Source organism: Ambystoma mexicanum, chromosome 9 (genome assembly GCF_040938575.1).
Source record: "Ambystoma mexicanum isolate Mex_15411 chromosome 9, UKY_AmexF1_1, whole genome shotgun sequence".
Lineage (NCBI taxonomy): Eukaryota > Metazoa > Chordata > Amphibia > Caudata > Ambystomatidae > Ambystoma > Ambystoma mexicanum.
Genome location: NC_090931.1, coordinates 889,955,006 through 889,974,883, shown reverse-complemented (window position 1 = coordinate 889,974,883; position 19,878 = coordinate 889,955,006). Strand labels below are relative to the sequence as shown.

The window sequence follows — 19,878 nt, the reverse complement described above, 5'->3', positions numbered from 1 at the left end:
CTCCCTCCAGCTCTGCTGGCCTCGGAAAATTTTTTCTCTAGAGGGCGCTGCGCGTCGACGTCCTCCGAGTCGATGTCCCTCGACAGCCGCCGTATCGACGTCGACGTCATCCCGCCTATAAAGGCCGCGCGCAGCGTCCGTTGCTCAGTTCCGTTTTGTAGCCCACAATAATACTTTCTGGACTAACTAATCACCCTGAAGGAGCGTAAACTGCAACAACAAGGGAAGTAGAACTGCAGGGATGGATGGGAGGGTCGATGAGGAATACGTCGGAGGAACATCCCATCGAAAGAACGTTACAAGGTAAGAAGTAACTTGTTCTTCGAAGGGATTGTGTCCTCCGACGTATTCCTCATCTTAGATAGGCTCCCATAGCAGTATTCTATTATCGGAGGAGGGAGTACTGACTTCACACTGTCTTCTATTGATGAATAGAATGCAGTACAGCCCTTCCAAACCTAGTCTCTTGACTGGAGGAGGAATCCAGATTGTAAAAACGTGTAAAGGTATGGACAGACGACCATGTAGCGGCCGCACATATGTCTTTAACCGGCACGCCTCTTTTGAGGGCCGATGAAGCTGCAATACCTCTGGTCGAATGAGCCCTAAGGTTTTGAGGGGGCTCTTTCCCTGCCAGTTTATAACATTCCAGAATGGCTAGAATGATCCATCTGGAAATGGTTTGCTTAGTTCTTGGTAACCCCAGCTTGTGACCTGCGTAAACTAGAAAACAGCTGGTCTGCCTGTCTTATCCTGGCTAGACTACTAATGTAAAAACTTAAAGCCCTTCTAGGGTCTAGCCTGTGTAACCCCTCTTCCTCTTTCCCCGGGTGAGGAGGAGGATAGAAAGATGGTAGGGTAATCTTCTGAGTGATATGGAATTCAGAAACCACCTTTGGGAGGAAATTAGGCTTCACTTGCAGGACAACTTTGTCTTTGTGAAATATTGTATGAGGGGCTTTACAAGAAAGAGCTTGTAATTCGCTCACCCTTCTAGCAGATGTAAGTACTATTAATAAAACAGTTTTAAGGGTAAGGAATCTTAACGAACAAGAATGGAGAGGTTCGAAAGGTGTACCCATCAGGAAAGTTAGTACTAAGTTTAAATCCCATAGGGGAACTTGGAATGGTCTTGGGGGATAAACATTGGTTAACCCCTTTAGAAACTGTATTACCAAGGGTAATTTGAAATAGGATGGTTCTTCCGCAGTACGCTTAAAGATGGATAGCGCTGCGAGATAGCCCTTAATGGTGCCAACTTGAAGGCCTGAATTTGCCAAATATAGTAGGAAGGACAAAACCATTGGTGTACCACATGAAAAGGGGTCGATATACTGTTCTCTACACCAGCTGCAAAATCTGTTCCAACGGCAGCGGTATAAAGACTTTGTTGCTGGCCTCCTTGCCGAAAGCAACACCTTCATAACATCATCAGGGAGGTCCCAATCCTTGTACCTCAACCTTTCAGAAGCCAAGCGTGAAGGTTGAGGGTTTTGATGTCTGGATGGAGAACCTGACCTCCCTTCTGTGAGAGTAGGTTCTCTCCGAGTGGAAGTCGAATTGGAGGGCAGATGGACAAGTCTAGAAGGTCCGGGTACCACATTCTCCTGGCCCAATCCGGGGCAATTAGGATCATGGTTCGCCGGAATCTTCTCAACCTCCTGATCATTTGAGGAATGACAGGGACCGGTGGGAACGCGTACAGAAGCGGAAACTCCCAGTCCACTATGAACGCGTCTCCCAGAGCTCCTCTCGGGGGAAATTCCCTTGAGCAGAACAGGTCGCATTTCCTGTTGAGGCTGGTGGCGAACAGATCTACCTGAGGGGTTCCCCAAAGGGCGAAGATCTCTTGAAGGACTTCCTGAGCTAGCTCCCACTCGTGGGAGACTGTGTTCTGCCTGCTCAGAGTGTCCGCTGTCAAGTTCTTCTCTCCGGCTAGGTGAACTGCCGATAGAGAGATTCCTTCTTGGATTGCCCAAAACCAGAGCTGCATCGCCTCTCTGCACAGGGGTAGTGATCCTATGTCTCCTCTTTTGTTGAGGTAATGCATGGACACCGTGTTGTCCGTCATTATCAGGACGTTCTTCCCTTGTACAGCTGGCAGGAACGCCTTCAGCGCAAGTCTGATGGCTCTCAGCTCTAACAGGTTGATGTGTAGTCTGGACTCCAATGGAGACCAACGACCGCTGATGGTCAAGTCGTTGGCGTGGGCTCCCCACCCCGTGAGTGAGGCATCCGTGACTACTGTTATCTCCGGCCAGGGTTGCCAAACCTGTTCTCCTTTCAGAATGTTCTCCTGAAAGGCCCACCACTGAAGGTCTCGAGCCACCCTGCCGGGAACCTGAAGAAGATCTGTCATTCTCCCTGAGAATTGTGACCACTGAGTCCTCAGTGCCCACTGGAGGGATCTCATTCTCAGGCGAGCCTCTGGCACTAGGAAAATGCAGGATGCCATGAGGCCTAGCAACCTCAAAAAGTCGAAGGCTGGGAGACGTTGGGCATGCTGGAACTTGGTGACCATCTGTAGAATATCTTGAGCCCTCACCTCTGGTGGCGAGGCTTTTCCCAGGGAAGTGTCCAGGATCGCTCCTATGAACTGGAGTCTCTGCGATGGTATCATTTGTGACTTCTTTAAATTGAGGGAGAAGCCCAGCCTGTGAAGGAAGTGGCACACGTGATTTAGCTGGATCTGAGCTTGTTCCGGAGAAACAGCCCTGATCAACCAATCGTCCAGGTAGGGGTAGACGTGAATCCCTTCCCTCCTTAGACTTGTAGCCACTACCGACATTAACTTGGTGAAGACCCTCGGGGCGGAGGTCAGCCCAAATGGCAGCACTCGAAATTGATAGTGAGAGTTGCCAATTGCGAACCTCAGGTATTTCCTGCGTTTGAGATGGATAGGCACATGGAAATAAGCGTCCTGAAGGTCCAGAGATACCAACCAGTCCTGGAACTGAAGGGCCTGGAGGATCTGAGAAAGAGTGACCATCTTGAATTTGTCTTTTCTGAGGAATTTGTTCAATTCTCGCAAGTCCAAGATGGGTCTCAGTCGGCCGTCTTTCTTTGGAATGAGAAAGTAAGGGGAGTACCAGCCCTTGTTCCTCTCCGCTACAGGTACCGGTTCTATGGCACCTTTCTCTAGCAGGTCCCAAATTTCCTGCAAGAGGAGCGGATCTGGAGCTTTCTGAGAGCTGATCCCCGGTGGATGACTGAGGTATACGTAGGAAGGGCAGGCAGTAACCTTGGGCAACTGTTTCCAATGCCCAAGCATCTGACGTGATAGCCTGCCATACCGCCAGATGTTGAGTCAACCTGCCTCCTACAGGTGTCCTGTGAGGGAAGTCCTCAGAGTGGTTTTGGGGCGGCTGATGCAGATGCCGATGGTAAAGAGGTACCTGCTGTTGCTGCGGCTTTTGAATATCTACCCCGTCCACCTCGGGTAGTTCTTCGACCCCTTTGAGCCGGTCGTCCTCTACCTCTTCCGAATGCGGAGTAGATGCGAAAGGACTTGCCCCTCGCAGAGGTTCCTGTGGGACGAAAAGGAGTCTGACGGATTGCAGCTCCTAGGGATTTTGCTGCTGCTTTTGAAGTTTGCAGTTTCTCTAAACTGTCATCCGCCTTTTTCCCGAACAAAGAAGAGCCATCGAATGGCATGTTCAAGAGCCTGGCTTGCACATCTGGGGCAAAACCAGACTTTCTCAACCAAGCGAATCTCCTGGTTGATGCACTTGCCGCCATTGCTCTGCTGATACTGTCAGCCGAATCAATGCCCGTCTGGAGGGATTCGCACATAGCGTCTTTACCGTCCTGTATAATATTCAGGAACGCATCCCTTTCTTCTCCCTCCGGGATGCAGTCAGCCGCTGTAGAAGCACACTCCCAAAGTGTATGGCTGAACCTAGCAAGGGTGCAAGTAGCATTAACAGATTTTAACGCCATGCTACATGCTGAAAAGACTTTCTTTGCCATAGCATCATATTTTTTATCGTCCCTGTCCTGTGGGACGGTAGGATAAGCCGTCTTGACATCGGTAGAGGATGCTGCCTGTACCACCAGACTTTCTGGGGATGGGTGTTTAGACAAAAACTCTGGGTCTGTAGAAGATACCCTGTACTTTGTAGACAGTTTTTTATTTACTGCTGGTACTACATCTGGGGTTTCCCAGTTTGTCATGATCTTTCTCTGAAGAGCTTTATGAAAAGGCACCACAGGATCCTCCTGTGGGCCTTTGTCAAGAATATCCGTGAGGTCATCTTGTTGGAAAGATTGTGAAGGTGCAGACCACCCCATGAACTCTGTGATTCTGGCCATTAAGGCTCTGTAGGGGGTTTCAGCATGCTCCCCTGGGTCTGGCTTAGCAAACTCCACCTCAGGGGAAGTGTCTAACCCACTTGCCTCATGTAAGGAATCATGAAGATCCTTTAACCTGCGCTCTTCAGAGGAAAATTCCTCTCTAATTGGGGTTACAGGTCCCTGTAACTCAAATGTGTCTTCCTGTTCAGACAATTCACCCTCTTCCAAAATTGAGGACATAGTTCTCAATTGTTCTGAACTCATAAAGGGAGTAAATCCCATTTCCAAGGCAGAGGGTGCCGAACTTGTCATTATCGGCCTCAAAAACGTCGATGTCGTCGACGCCGAGGTCGAAGGCTTCGAGCGTGGGGTCGAAAACAAAGGCGGAGGCCTCGAAGACCTCAACAGAATTGGAATTCTACTCGACAATCTCAAAGCCATCGACGTCGAGGACCTGGGGATAGTCACTGGATGTGTGGTAACCGTGACTTTTCTTGGCGTCGACGCCGGTGTCGAAGCTGGCGTCGAGTCGTCAGACCCGTGTGTCGAAGGTCCCTTCGACAACGGCGTCGAAGACATCGACCTCGACGGAACCCTCGTCGACGGAACCTTCGAGGAAGGTTTGGAGGTCATAGTCCTACTCGAGGGTTCGAGACGCGCTCGAGAGGTTTCCTTCGCCGGGTACTGCGACTCGCGGCGTTTTTGACCTTCGGGTCTTTCGACCAGAGCACCGCTCTCGGCAGTCTTCGAGGGGGTCGAGGCCGCTTTCTCGAAGACGCTCATCATATTTTTTCGGAATTCCTCCCATTCAGCCCGGGAACTATGTTTCGTGGGGCAAGGGATTCTTTTTGGCGAAACAGAGGAAGAGGGAGAAGGGGATCTTCGACGTCTCCTCTTCGAGTGCTTCGATCTCGAGGAGTGATGAGACCCACTCCGAGACCTGGAGCGCGAATGGTGACGAGGAGACGAATGTCTCGACTTCGTCGACGAAGAAGCTTTAAAAGTCTTACCTTTCTCCAGCTTTCCCCTACGCTCCTTCAGGGCCTTAGCTGTCATGGACATACAGTCTTCGCATTCCGAACAATGGTGTTCAGCTCCCAAACACCACAGACAAACTCTGTGAGGATCAGTCAACGACATCTTTTTCCCACAATCTCGACATTTCTTGAAGCCGGATCGAGGAGTTGTCGGTTCCGACGAGGAAGCCATCGAGTACGGATCGAATAACTCGAGGTAAATAGGATTAATCTGACTAAGAACTGAGCAACGGTATTCCGAGGCACTGAGTAAGCGTGGAAAAACGGAACTGAGCAACGGACGCTGCGCGCGGCCTTTATAGGCAGGATGACGTCGACGTCGATACGGCGGCTGTCGAGGGACATCGACTCGGAGGACGTCGACGCGCAGCGCCCTCTAGAGAAAACATTTTCTGAGGCCAGCAGAGCTGGAGGGAGATATCTAAGATGAGGAATACGTCGGAGGACACAATCCCTTCGAAAGTTTGTTTTGATAACTCTTTATCCCATTAAAGGGAGAAAAGTCACTCATGTGCGGTCTGAAAGCCCATGTCATTGTGTTTCTTTTGTCAAAATGTCATAGCCAACACAGACACACCGAAAGGTTGCATAGTGATCTAATCACTATAGCTTGTTTACCATCTGCCTGGTGTATTACGAATCTGATGTCAGAGTCACCACTGCCCATGTAATCCTAAAGGGACAGCATTCAGTGATGCGCGGTTGATTTCTTGCTTGATTCTTGCAATACATGTTCATTTACCTTCTGAAAGATAGTGGCAAAAAGAAGAACTTTGAAAATGACAGTTAAAATACATATCGGCTCAAATCTGGCTTAGACCACCACCTCACCACAGCCCCATCATTACTGTTTCCCCCAGGCCTGAGTGCATTAGGACCCTTGTGATGAGAGTCCAGAGGGAGGAATGCTTTCATGGGTGATGTCATAAATTGAGAATAGACCTAAGAAATATTTCACCCCCATTGCTCTGGATACTTCATATTGAATGTATAATCTGTCCTGCCTGCTTGCGTCCAGTGCCATATACAGAAGGCAGGTAGGTGAAGGATCAAGCGAAGCAACAACTGGAGTGGCAATGTGCAAATCTACACAGAGGACAGTGGGGGGGCAGTTTATTTACTATCAGAAAGCACTGATAGCCCCACTGTTTTCACAGTCTACAGCAGAGTCGGACTGGGGCATAAAATTGTCTCAGGCACCAACATAAAAGTGGGCCACAGTTGCAAATGGGGAATTCATTCCTTTTGGAACACTGTTTGAATAGTACCCAAGGGGGAGATTTTTGATCAAATGTGATGCAAATTGTACATTTAAAAGAATATTTATTCAGCAACAGTGGTCAAAACTATTAACCGCATAGTGAGGTCACTCATCAAACTGTCCCACACAAGCATTTTGCATTTTTGGTTCACCAATGGGCCTGTTGCCCTAAAGGCCAGTCCATGCCTGGTCTACAGAGCTAAAGTTGTTTGGGGACATGCATCAGAAGGGCATCCAGTTCATTCCCCACTTTTGAATTCTGGGATGTGTAGATTCCCATCTTTCAAATTGGTGGGAAAACCCAGAATTCTAAGCTAACACAGAACTGGATGGCGATCCAATCTATGACCATGAGAAACTTAAGTTCCTTGAATCTAAATCTTGGGGAGAGTAATTCAATATGCATGACTTCAATGGTGGTCCTTTTTTTTACAATTTGCACAGCCAGAGCAAGAGCTGTTCCAATGTGTGTTTACTCAGTGCAGTAGGACCTTAACTTACTGAACTAATGGCACATGATGCCAGACCAGGCTGCATCGATACATTTCTGCTCCTGCTGGCTGAGTGGTTGCTAAGCAAAGTGCTCCTGGCTCCACTGTTTTGCAAGTCACTGAACGTTTTATTACATTTGTTTACACAGGAACAACAGGAAAAATAAAAGGCTCACTTTCAGTTCAGGCCCTCAGCTCACCCTCGTGATGCATAGATGTGACCTGTAGCGCCAAGCAGCATGACTGTGTGAAAACGTTTAAAATCCGTATGCTGCCTTTCAAATAAATAATGCCCAAAACAAAATAACTTTGTTCTTGTTTGCCCATGAAATCCAGGTCTGGCGGAGTCTATGAACTGGAGTCTCCGGTATGCTTATAGAGCCAGTCAGTCACCTTATCGTTTCCAGCATTGCATGGGGAACACAAAGTTTCAGGCACTGGGCAGATTTCAACAAAATTTGCGCAAAGTCGGCTGATCTTTGACCCGACTCTCCTCTACTCTACTGATCACAGAGAAAGAGCGGTCACAGCAGCAAAGCTGCATTTACTAATATGGACTCAATTTCCATATGCTCTTGTTTGCCAAAGAAGGCCCCCTTGGCAAACGGAACACCCAACAGTGCAAGACCAAGACTGCGCAGCACTTGCTTACTGCAGCCTTTCCAAATCAGATTTAGAAGCACACTTAAAGGTATAAACGGTATACCGGTATAAACAACATCACGGTTATTATTGTTCAATTAAGTTGTTCATGGTATCTTTAACGGTATACCGTTATACCGTTACATCCCTAGCTTGGACGACTTCCAGATGGTCCAGGCTCCGCTGGATTGTCCGTTGTAGGAAAGGGCAACCTCGTCCTTCTCTCCGTACACAAGGCCTGGATCGCCATCAAGACTGTGGCCCAGGTGTCGGATGTGATGGGCGGGACGGCTGGGGAGTGGAATCCTCCTCCACGAGCCCCTCGTCGTTGCTTTCTTTGTCTGCCTCGTCGGGATCCCTCTCGTGGGGCCGGACCTCCTCGAACTTTCTGTCCATGATCTTCGCGACTGCAGCCAGCTCCTCTTCAGAGGCAGAATCAGTGTCCGTGATGGCCATCGGGCCCCCCCCTCTTTTTCCACTGGGGTTTTCACGGGGGTCTTATCGATGGGCTGAAAAGAGGATTCCCTCCGCGGTGGCAGGGAAACTCTAGGCCCTGAGGTCGCCTCCACTGGGGTAGCCTCCACAGGCTTCGCCAGAGCTGCCACGACTCCCTCAATAGAGGCCTAAGCCAGGGGAATCAGGGCTTTCATGACTTTAGGTGCGCCTGAGGCCGTCACCTTGGTTGGAGGGTCACCGCCTCGCTCCCCCTCGACTGTCTCCATCAGGATCGACCGGGACTTCTCCAGAAGCTTACCCGGGTTCTCAGATTTTCTCCTCCCCAAGCTAGAGCGTTGGCTCGTGGTTGATGGCGTCAGAGAAATTACACTGTGCCTGGCTGTTGAGGAGCCCGACCGATCGGCGCTCCCGGTGCCCGTGGACTCGCAGTGCTTTGCCTTTTGTTGGGCCCCCATCGCCGAAGCGCCCTCAAAGGACTTAGAAGACCACTCAGACTTCTTCTTCTCACCTGCTGGGCTCTTTCCTTCCAGCTAGTTGGTGAGGCGGATAGGCCGATCGTTCATCGTCCGTTCCGACATGTTCTGGCAAAATGCAGTCCTTCTCCACATGCGTTTTGTCTTCGTGAAGGCAGTAGAGGCATCGGGAATGCTCGCCCTCCTTGAAGACATTCTGTAGTCTGCATCCAGGGCAGTTCCTGAACCGCTTGGATCCGGGTGTCGTGTTTCCTTTGTCCTGGGCATGTCCACGCGGGGTAGGCCTCAAAGATCTTCTGGAATCCTCCAAGAAGTGAAAAGTCAACGATAATTCTGCCCTTGAGGGGCGTAAAAAGTTCCGAAACGGGTCCCCGTTGATCGGAAGTAGAAATGGTGGAGCTTGAGGCTCGATTGACCGAAAAAATGATTAAACTTTTTTTTTTCTCAAAATCTCAAAACGCAGTAAAAGCTCGAGAGCTGTAGCACGAGGACTCCCAACACTTGAACGTGCGGTAAAAATCTGGAGGATGGCTGCCAGGGGAGGGGCTTAGGGAGAGGGCAGTCATTGGCTGGGGGCAGTATGACCCAGAGACCAGTGATTGGTTACTACTAAGAAAGACAGTTAGAAACAAAACTGAAACTGATTTTTTCTTTACCGAGGAGTCCCAGCCTGACGACGGGGAATATTCATGAACATGTGAATCCATGCCACACGCTATGCTGGAGAACCTCTACTCCCTTTCATTATGGCCATTATTAACCCCTCCTTTGCATCCTGCTCGGTACCCGCAACCCTCAAAGAGTCATGGGTCTCTCCCTTGCTTAAAAAACCACCCTAGACCCAGCAGCCCCTAATAGCTACCAACCTATCACCACCATCCCTTTCCTCCTGAAATTCATGGACAGTGTAGCCTACCTCCAAATTCAAGACCTCATTGAAAAGCCCAACATCCTGAGTCCTCTACTATCTGGCTTCCGCCCCAAACATGGAACATAAACAGCCATCCTAGACCTCAAAAATCAAATTGACGATGCCATAGATTCAGACAACCTCTCTCTCCTCCTCGACCTCTCAGCTGCCTTTGACTTTGGCGACCACCAGACCCTATGCCACCCTATGCCACCACTTCACTTCCCATGCCCAACGAGGCAGCTAAATGGATTTTAGCATTCCTAGCCAATAGAATTCCCCCCAATCCCATCTCCTGTGGTGTCCCACAAGTCTCCTGTGTCTAACTCACCCTCTACATTTACACAAAGCACCTGTTCAACCACCTCAACTGGCTGGATATCACCTACACTAATTGCACTGATGATACCCAAATACTTAGCCCCCTCTGTGGAAACTACGCACAGGACACCTTCAAAGTAAACAGTGAAACGGTCAACATTGTCAAATAAAACGGCATTCTGTCAAGTATCCAGAAGACCAACACATTTAAAGTTCAGTAATGATTGCCAAGAGAGGTAAAAAAAGTTTCAGGAGTCACCTTTTAGTTAGAATGTAGGAGTCTTGCCTATGGAAATGATCTATGTAAAGCTAAACATTTCCCAAACCAGTTAAGCTCCTTCATCTATTGAAGCTTATTGATGGCTAAGGGTTCACTAGGGATTCGCTCATCTCACCAGCAGATTTGATTCTGGCCTTTTTTCTTCCTTCACCAATATTGGAATATTCAAGAGGGAATACTTGTTCCAAATTGGTAACCCTCTGGTATAGCCAATTGTGTTCAAACTGAATAGAGAAAAAGCTAACTCAATCTGATGATCTTTTGTTAGTCTCTTAGTAATTGGTCTAAGGGTTAATAATAGCTCTATTAGAAAAAAAAAAAAAAAAAAAAAAAGGTGTATGCATGGAATTTATCCATTTCCAGCGGACCTTGTCTGTCAACGTGCAATCATTTCTTCCTAAAAAGTCATGAATTGAGGCTCAAAAAGAATCTCTGGCTCGGCCTTCCAGAAAATTGCCATATCTCCCCATTTTTTGTGCCTGATTGAGTTCCATGTTTGCTTCAGTAGAAGGGAAAGGAACAGCTGTAACAATGTGGCGGATACAATTCCCTCCTCCGATCCCCCTCTCAATAATTTAAGACTCACATTACCACTTCTTGATGATTCTCTACCATTAATTAATTAATGAAGTGCCTGTAGTTATATCAATGTGGGGATTTTATCTAGAACATCATTCAAAATATATTCATTGGCACAGACTACCTCGAAGTTGGTCAAGTCAATTTTCAATGTCAGCTATATTTTTAACACCACTGTTCTTAGAAGTGACATTTCTTTTACAATGGAGTCATGTAATGTTGTTTACACTCTGTTGTGTGACCAGGGTAGTTGTTTCTGGTGCTGTGCAGGAGAGTTACAAAATGTCCATACTACCTTTTAACGATTTCTTAGCTTCTTTTCTACGAAAGGTGTTGGCTGGGGGCTCGGGTGAAATGGGTGATGCTCATCCGGCTCTGCAGGTTTCCCTTCATGCTGCTGCCACTACTGACGTGGTTCCAGCTGACCCTCCTTGGGGAGTTCTTCGACTCAGGGGTATTACTCCCTAGGGAGCCTCAGGCCAATGGCCTCCAAACAGATAGACTTTCTGAAGTAGTCATGGGGCTCACAAAATGCTTAAGCAATCAACCGTTAATCCTCTGAGGCGGCAACGATTCCAGTGAGGGACCACTGCACACTGGCTCCCAGCCCCGCATTTCCCAGAAGCCCCATCCACCCCACCAGGCCCCAGGAAATGCCTATCTGAGTCTGCTAAATAAGCTGAACTGTTTCAGGTCAGCCTGCCAGTCCTGCTCTTCGCTTTGAAAAAATAAATGCTGTACTGGAACCGCTTCACGTTATTTATGCAAACCAGCCACTGGTCGCCAGATCCTCCTATTTTCTTGCCGTAAGGTGTGCAACAACAAGCCCACCTTACAGGGCTTCAGATTAATAATCTTATGAGTCATACAATTTTGCACCACACCGGTTTCAATATTGAATTTATAAGCAAATTCACTTTTTGAATTCTGCAGCTTTGCCGGATCGGTTTTGCTATTAGTGCATTCGCAACAGTGAATTGCAGATTCATTTTTTAACCCCTCAATTAGAGTGTTCTCCTGCTGGGACTGATGGAGAGGATTAAGAGAGCCACTATTTCTGGAGCTGCTGGCCATGCTTTCCGCTATATGTAGAATAGTCCATTACAGGCAAGTCACATTCTAAAACGCCACCTAGTAACCATCGCTGGAAGTTCACCTCCAGTTCTTAGCCACACAAGCAAGGCATTGTGGGTATGCAAATGAGCCCAAATGCAAATCGTTTTCTCCAGGAAATTATCTTGGTCTTAGAGGACAGTGCTCCTTTATACATAAAACTTAATCAACCCATGACAGATATTTTCCAAGGCTGTCAGGACTACATACCTGGTTTCACCCTTATTAGGATCATCAGTGTAGTATAGTCCAGACAGCCTTGTGATTGGGGCAATGGGCCATGTTTTCAAAACACCAAGAATGTTATGGTGGGTTTAAAAAGACTTGGGGGGGGGGGGAAAAAAAATGTCGCCGGAAATATGAAAGTATTTATTCCTTTAGTCACAGACGGTTTGAATAGTACCCAAGGGGGTGTTTTTTGTTCAAATCTAAGCAAATTGTGATATTTAAAGAATATTTATTCAGCAACAATGGTCAGAACTACTAGCTGTACAGTGAAGTAACTCATCAAACTGGCACACATTGGCCAAAAAAGTGGCCCATTTTGACTGGCCTACACTGGCATTTAGCATTTTTTGGTACGGGCATCGCCCTATTGGCCAGTCTGAGCCGGGTGGCTCATCCATAATGGGCAAGGGGCGTCCACCCAGTGGCCCCCTCACCCATTATGGAGGAGCCGAGGAGCCAGCCCAGTGAAACACTGAGCACTCCCTCAGCTGCTTTTTCCAGCTGCGCGAGTGCTCCTGGGCTGGCTGAACTGTCAAAGGGAAATACTTTGGCAGTTCAGTTCCCCAGCCGCACATGCTCACTGAGCCATGCAATGCTGGGGGCGTTGTGTATCGCCAGCCTTGCATGGGCACTGCATGACTGAATGTGCGAGGGGGAGCTCCTGCACCTCCTCGCACATACGGAGCAACATGGAGCGGGGCATTTCAGCACGCATGCGCACGGCCCTGCAGAAGGTATGTATATGTTCATTTATTTTTTATTTAAATATGTGTATGGATACGTGTATGCTTGTGTTATGAGTGAATAAGCGTGTGTCTGTGTGTCTTTGTGTCCGCGTCTGTCCATGTGTGCGTCTGTCCATGTGGGTGCCTACATCTTTTGTGCCTGTGTCTTGTCTTAGTCTGTGTGTCTCTCTCCATGCCCCTCTGCCTGTGTGTCCCTCGCTCCCTCTCTCTTTCTCGCTCTGAGCGGGTCTGTATCGGTATCTCCCTCTCTCTCTCTCTGTGTCTCCCTCTTCACAAACTCTTCCCTTCCATTAGCACAGTGATTTCAAGGCCATCTAACCCCCACAGCGAATCAATCAGTTAAATGTATGCTTTTCTCCTCTAGACAGCTTTTCCAACTCCTTCCTAGCTAGCTGAACTTTAAAACCTTCAATCTGCCTATCAGACCAAGGTTAATTTTCCTCGGAGCATCCACGTTCTCTTTTGGCACACTGAGCTCTCAAATCTGTGTGTGCCTGCCCTGCTTCAAATGCCCAACACTCACCTTTCTCTCTCCTCGTTCCGCTTCTCTCGGCCGGTCTCTCCGCCGCTCATGATCCCGTTCCTGTTCCTTGTCACGCTCTTTCCCTTTTTCCTTCTCCCGTTCTTTAGGCTTGTCCTTATCTCTCTCTTTCCCTTTACCTCCGTCACTTCTGCGATCCTTTTCATGCCCTCTTTCTCTGTCCTTTTCCCGACTCTTGTCCTTCTCCCTTTCTGGCTTGGTCATTTTCCCCCGGTTCTTGTCGCGGTCTGCTCTTTCATCTTCTCGGATTGGTTCCTTCTCCACAGTCCTCTCCCTCTCTTTCTCATTTCTCCTCCTGTCTTCGTCTTTCACATGTTCCCTTTCTTTTCTCTCTCTGCTTGCACTCCGGTCTCGTATTTCAGAGGCTTTCCGTTCCTGCAAAAAGGAGAAGAGAGCAAGTGGTGAACATTTAAATGGGGTTTAAAAAAGGGAGAGACAGCCATTACACAAACAAAGGCATGGTTTCTGAGCCCCTAATCATTTGCTTTAACTAACTGAAAGCAGGCCTCAAACAATCTTTAAAATCCATTAGTTTATCTACTCGACCTAAGAGAAATAAACTTGATGACAAAATATTGTTTGTTTTAAAAAAAAACATCTGTGCATGAAGAAACATCACCAGCAACGTCAATGTACGTTTTCAATATTCTCCTCCTCCTTTACACACTGGAACATAATTTCCAATAGACCGCAGTATACAACATCCCCCACATGTAAAGTACCATTACAGGAAGCTAATGTTTGGTTTATAATGCATTTGGGTGACAAAAGCTAGGAATTTGCAATAGCTTGTTGATTCGAGATGGGGCTAGAGTAAACCTAAAAGTTAGGGTTTGAGTTAAAATAAAAGATCCTCTACACAATGGACCATAACAGTACAGGGTAAGTGTGTGAATTGCGTATTTTGACTTATTAAACAAAAGGAGCACTAAATAGTGCAGGATGTTACCAGAAAGAATATTGTTGGCTGAAAACTGATACAGAATTCGAAGAACACCAGTAAACGTGCATACAGTTATTTAAAGAGTCAATTCATTATACCCAACAATGCAGAAGCTCACTAATGGTATGTGTATTAATACACAACAGTGACAGCAGAGATGTGCCAATCTGTTGATTCAATATACACACAAGAAAATGGATTAACAGGGCCATTAATGAATATGAATCAGCCAAGAGTTTGCGTTCTCCAAACTAACTATACTTGAAGGGCAACATTTACAAATCTATATTGAGTTTCAACATTGGGCAACTCTGCTGCCCCCTCCCCGGGGGAGGGGGTGGGTGCATTGCGGCGACAACAGGCAGGGATACCGCAGGCACGGGGCTCCAATGCAGTTGCCCCTCCTCCCCGGTCCCTCACGTCCGATTATAAATGTACAAAGAACAGAGACCATATGTCCAAAATCTGTGTAAACATTGCATTTTCCTTTCCACTCCCCCCATTTCTTACATTAGCTCTCTGTCACAATACATTAAATGGAAGCTCAGGTGGACTCCACTTTGGGTACTCATGACCCACAAGGACCTGTAGTGGGTTTCACTAGTGTTTGCTCCTGTAGCCATTGAGCCTGGAGCTAAGGGAGCTGAGATTGTCACGTTCTGCTTGCTTAACTGAGGGCCTGGCAGTTGCTATCTATACTGCTGCTGGCGGCTGTCTAGTAAGCCCTTGTCCCCCATTGACACATCCGTGCTCAATGCCTAGGACCCATTCTGAGCTTTGGTCTTTTCAAGCTCCATGCCACATTATCAGAAGGCTATTAAACAAGTATGCTATGGACAATATGTTCACTTTTCAAACTGCTCGGAATGCTGCTCTTCCTCAACACGGACGGAAGATTGGGCTATCAAACCTGCCACACTCTTGGGTTCAAGGTGAGTAATGCTAAACATACAAAAATCGATTGGTAACTAGTCAGAACAAGCATTGACAAAGCCAATCGTTTTGCCATTCACTGTTCTTTGAATTTGCATTTATAGGCATAGGGTGCAAGGCGGAGTGTGCAAGGTTTCAAATGAGGATGGACTAAGGGGAGTAAGCGGTGCAGTTGTGGAAGGGAATGAGAAGGGGAATATAGTAAGGGAGGAGCCATTGATAAAGGATGCCATTGATAAGCCAGAGAAAATACGAGCGAGAAAGGGTGTGAGTGAGAAGGTAAGAAATAAAGCGAGAGTGAGAGAGGAAGGATGGGAGGGCGTAGGGTAGGTGGGGCAATAAAGGTGTTAGGGTTCGGTAAGGTGGTCGGGCGGGGGAATACACTAGGTAGGGTTGGTGTGGGGCTACATAGGGGGTTATGGTGGGTGGAACTGAGAATGGGGGTAGGGGTGTTAAGAGGGTTTGAATGGGGGAGCAGGGGGGGTGGGGAGGGTTGGGGGGGATCAGAGACTGGCGATGGGGCATTTCAGTTCCCCCGAGACTGTTTTAATTACCACATTAGCAGATAATTGCCCCCCCCCCCTCTTAATGATGGCTGGTGCCTCAGTACGAATACCGTTAGGCAAGTACAAATACCTTTTGCACAGCGTCCCAATGTCAGTAATTGAATCCGATGAGGTTGCGCTAGCTATGTGCACATTGTATGCTGCTGGTATACCCGTCTTCTTACCCATAAAAAACAGTCTCTTTCTTACTTTAACCATGTTGTGGTAGGTGTGCCACAGCATTTATAAGCTGTAGTCATCACCAGGGTTGGACTGGGGCATAAATTGTCTCGGGCACCAATGAAAAAGTGTCCCACAGTTGCAAATGGCAATTCACTCCTTTTGTGACAGACTGTTTGAATTGTACACAAGGGGGAGTTTTTTTGATACATGTGATGCAAATTGTGCAATTTAAAGAATATTTATTCATGCACAATGGTCAAAACTAGTAGCAGCATAGTGAAGCAACTCATCAATCTGGTCCACATTGGCCAAAAAACTGTGCCACACTATTTTTGGTCTGGGCATTGCCTTATAGGCCAGTCTGAGTCTGCCCATTACTGTAGATTCATTGATCAATTATCCCCCAATAGCACTTCTCTTTTTTGGCATTTTAATAGTGGCCGGTGGCATTAAGTTGCTTTTTCACAGTCTAGAATAAGTTAATTACCCTGGTAACGTTCCTCCCACGTATTCCTCATCTTTTGATACGATATCCTTCAGCTTCTTTGGAAAAATAATTCAGCAGAGGGCACTGTGCGTCGATGCGGTCGACTCAATGTCACTCAAGGGCTTCCGTCGTGCAGTCTATGCCACTGTCTATATATATGGGTGGGGCGATGAAGAATACCTGGGAGGAACATCCAGTCGAAAGAAAGTTACCATAGGGTAAGTAACTTGTTCTTTGAATGGATTGTGTCCTCCCACATATTCGTCATTTTATGATAGACTACCAAAGCAGTGTAATGTTTTGGAGGTGGGAGTACAAATTTTCAGTTTCAAGATTTGTCAGGGATCGAGTAGAAGACTGCTTTCCTAAATCCTCCTTCCTGGCTAGAGTATGAAGCACGACAGTAATGCTTTGTAAAAGTGTGGATGGTAGACCAAGTGGCTGCCGCACAAATGTGTTTTAAAGGCACCCCTGTTTGGAGAGTGGAAGATGTTGCCATGCCCCTTGTAGAAAGAGCTTTCAGGTCTTCTCAGGGATCTTTCCCAGCCAATCTGCAGCATTCTGGAATAGCAAGAATTATCCATCTCGACAAAGTTGGTTTAGTAACTGGAAGACCCAGTTTGTGGCCAATATAGCCAATGAAAAGTAGGTCATGGAGACGGATCTTCGTCATTCGAGAAATGTAAAAGCTCAAGGCTCTTCTTGGATCCAGTCTATGTAGCCGTTCCTCTTCCTTGCTAGGGTGAGGTGGCAGATAGAAAGTTGGAAGCACAATCTACTGGGCCAAATGGAAATCTGACAATTTTCTGTAAAAAGAAAGGTTTAACCCAGGGAACAACCTTATCCTTGTATAAAATGGTAAATGTAGGCTTTCTAGATATGCCCTGCAATTCACTCACCCTGCGGGCTGATGTTACCGCCACTAATAGAATGGTTTTAAATGTAAGCAGTCTTAACAGACATGAATGAAGTGGCTCAAACTGAGCACACATCAAGAATTTTAATACCAGATTAAGATACCAAAGACTTGAAAACGGGTGGGAGTGAACACATTAGTGAGTCCCTTAAGAAACTGTATAACTAATGGCATTTTAAAATAAGATACCTCCTCCGAGGTGCGCTTGAAGATGGAATGCACTGCCAAGCATCCTTGAATGGTCCCAATCTGGAGCCCCAGATTAGCCAAAAGTAACAAAAAGGGCACCATAGGTGTAGTGCACAGAAAAGGGTAACATCCTTTCCCCTATACCAGCTGCAGAATTTGTTCCAATGGCAGCGATACAAGGATTTTGTTGCTGGCCTTCTGGCCGAAAGCAAAAACTCAATTTCGTCATCCGGGAGGTCCCAATCCTTATACCTCAACCTCTCAGAAACCATGCGTGATGGTTGGGTGGCTCGCTAGAGAATGTCCTCTCTTTGTAGAAAATACGCACAGGTGGGCAGATGGACATGTCCAGAGGGTCCGGGTACCACATCCTCCTGGCCCAATCCAAGGCAATTAGGATCATGGATTTTCCGAACTTTCTCAACCTCCTGATCAAGTGAGCAATGACGGGAACTGGAGGAGACGCGTACAGTCCACATCTGCTAGAGCTCTTCCAGGGGAAATGCCCTGGAGCAGAACAGTTCGCATTTCCGGTTGACACGGTTCGTGAACAGGTCTACTTGAGAGGTTCCCGAAAGGGTGAAGATCTTTGAAGGACTTCCTGAGCTAGTTCCCACTCATGGGAGACCATGCTCTGCCTGCTCAGAGCATCCGTCGCCATGTTCTCTTCTCTGGATAGGTGAACTGCCGATAGGGGATTCCTTCTTGCATTGCCCAGAACCAGAGCTGCATTGCCTCTCTGTTCAGTGTCCCCGTACAGAGAGCAGAAAGGCCTTCAGCGCAAGTCTGATCGAACTCAGCTACAAAAGATAATGTGCAGTTTGCACTCTGATGGAGACCAACGAGCACAGATTGTCAAATCGGTGTAGTGGGCTCCCATCCCCGTGAGTGAGGAATCCGTCGCTACAATTATCTCTGGCGGCCATGGTTGCCAAAAGGGTTCCCCCTTCAGAATATTGTCCTTGCAGGCCCACCACAGGTGATCCTGTGCGTCGCTGTTTGGAACCTGAAGGAGGTCTGACATCTTGCCTGACAAATGAGACCACTGTGTACTGAGAGCCCATTGAAGGGATCTCATTCTCAGGCGAGACTCTGGCACCAGAAAAAAGCAGGAAGCCATGAGGCCAAGCAACCTCAAAAAGTCGAGGGTCGGAAGACGCTGGGAACTTTGGAATTTGGTGACCATCTGCAGAATGTGCTGAGCCCTCACCTCGGTTGGCAAGGCTTTTCCCAAGATTATATCCAGAACTGCTCCGATGAACTGGAGTCTTTGAGACGGTATCATGTGGGACTTCTTGTAATTGAGGGAGAATCCCAGTCTGTGGAGATAGTGGCAGGTGACACAGATGTTCCAGGACTTGTTCGGGAGAACATGCCCTGATCAGCCAAACGTCCAGATGGGGGGTAGATGTCAATCCCCTCTCCCCTGAGAATCGCTGCCACCACTGCCTTTAACTTGGTGAATACCCTCGGGTAGGAGAACCGCCTTCAACTTGGTGAATACCCTCGGGGGAGAGGCACCACCTTCAACTTGGTGAATACCCTCGGGGCAGAGGTCAGCCAAATGGCAGAACTCGAAATTGATAATGAAAACCGCCAACTGCGAACCTCAGGTACTTTCTGTGCTTGTGATCGATAGATGTTAGGGAGAATTCTCTCTTTAGGCTGAATTTCCTAACCTAGTGAGTCCCCCAGCAGCTTTGCTGGATTTCTGGAGTTTGTTTTTTTTCCTCCTGCCAAGAGTGAGACTCTTTCTCCCACTCTTGGACATGATTTATGGTATTCCTTTGACTGGTAATGTGTTTTATGGGCTATGGGGTCCTTTACTCCATAGGGTCTCATGTGTTTTTTCCTATGTGTGTTACACAGCACCCTCCGTGCAGTAACACAGGGGTGTCAGTGACACCCCACCATAGACCCATACCCTAGGACTGACTACTGTCTCCCAGGGCATGTTAAGTCACCATTGGCTTTACTAGTCCCAAATTATTAACAGAAACCAGTACAAACCATCATATTGTGGACGTACTGGTCGGGGCAATTTGATTGCCCCGGGGTCTGTTAGTCGAGGGGGCACGTCTACATCCCCCCTGATCGAGTTTTGGCTGGTGGCAGTGGAGACTACTTTTTATATTTCGACCGCAAATATTTTCCTATGGGATTTTCCCATTGTTCGAGGCTACCAACTTTAATTATTTAATTCGCATAGCCTCGAACATACCGCCGGTTTATTTAATTAATATTAATTCGCCGGTTGGTATTTTTTGGCAAGACTCGATTCTAAAATGGCGTTTGTGTTCTCTTCTGTGAC

General features: G+C 47.5%; 1 protein-coding gene across 4 annotated transcripts in view; it reads right to left on the bottom strand.

The window, feature by feature from the left end:
- The window catches only part of TRAF3IP1 (TRAF3 interacting protein 1), a 1,297,461-nt gene that overhangs the window by 855,536 nt on the left and 422,047 nt on the right, over positions 1 to 19,878 (bottom strand). For all 4 annotated transcript variants that reach the window (XM_069616014.1, XM_069616012.1, XM_069616015.1 and 1 more), the window contains exon 5: positions 13,354 to 13,746. In XM_069616014.1, coding sequence (XP_069472115.1) covers positions 13,354 to 13,746 — 393 coding nt within the window. The remainder of the gene's footprint in view (positions 1 to 13,353; positions 13,747 to 19,878) is intronic.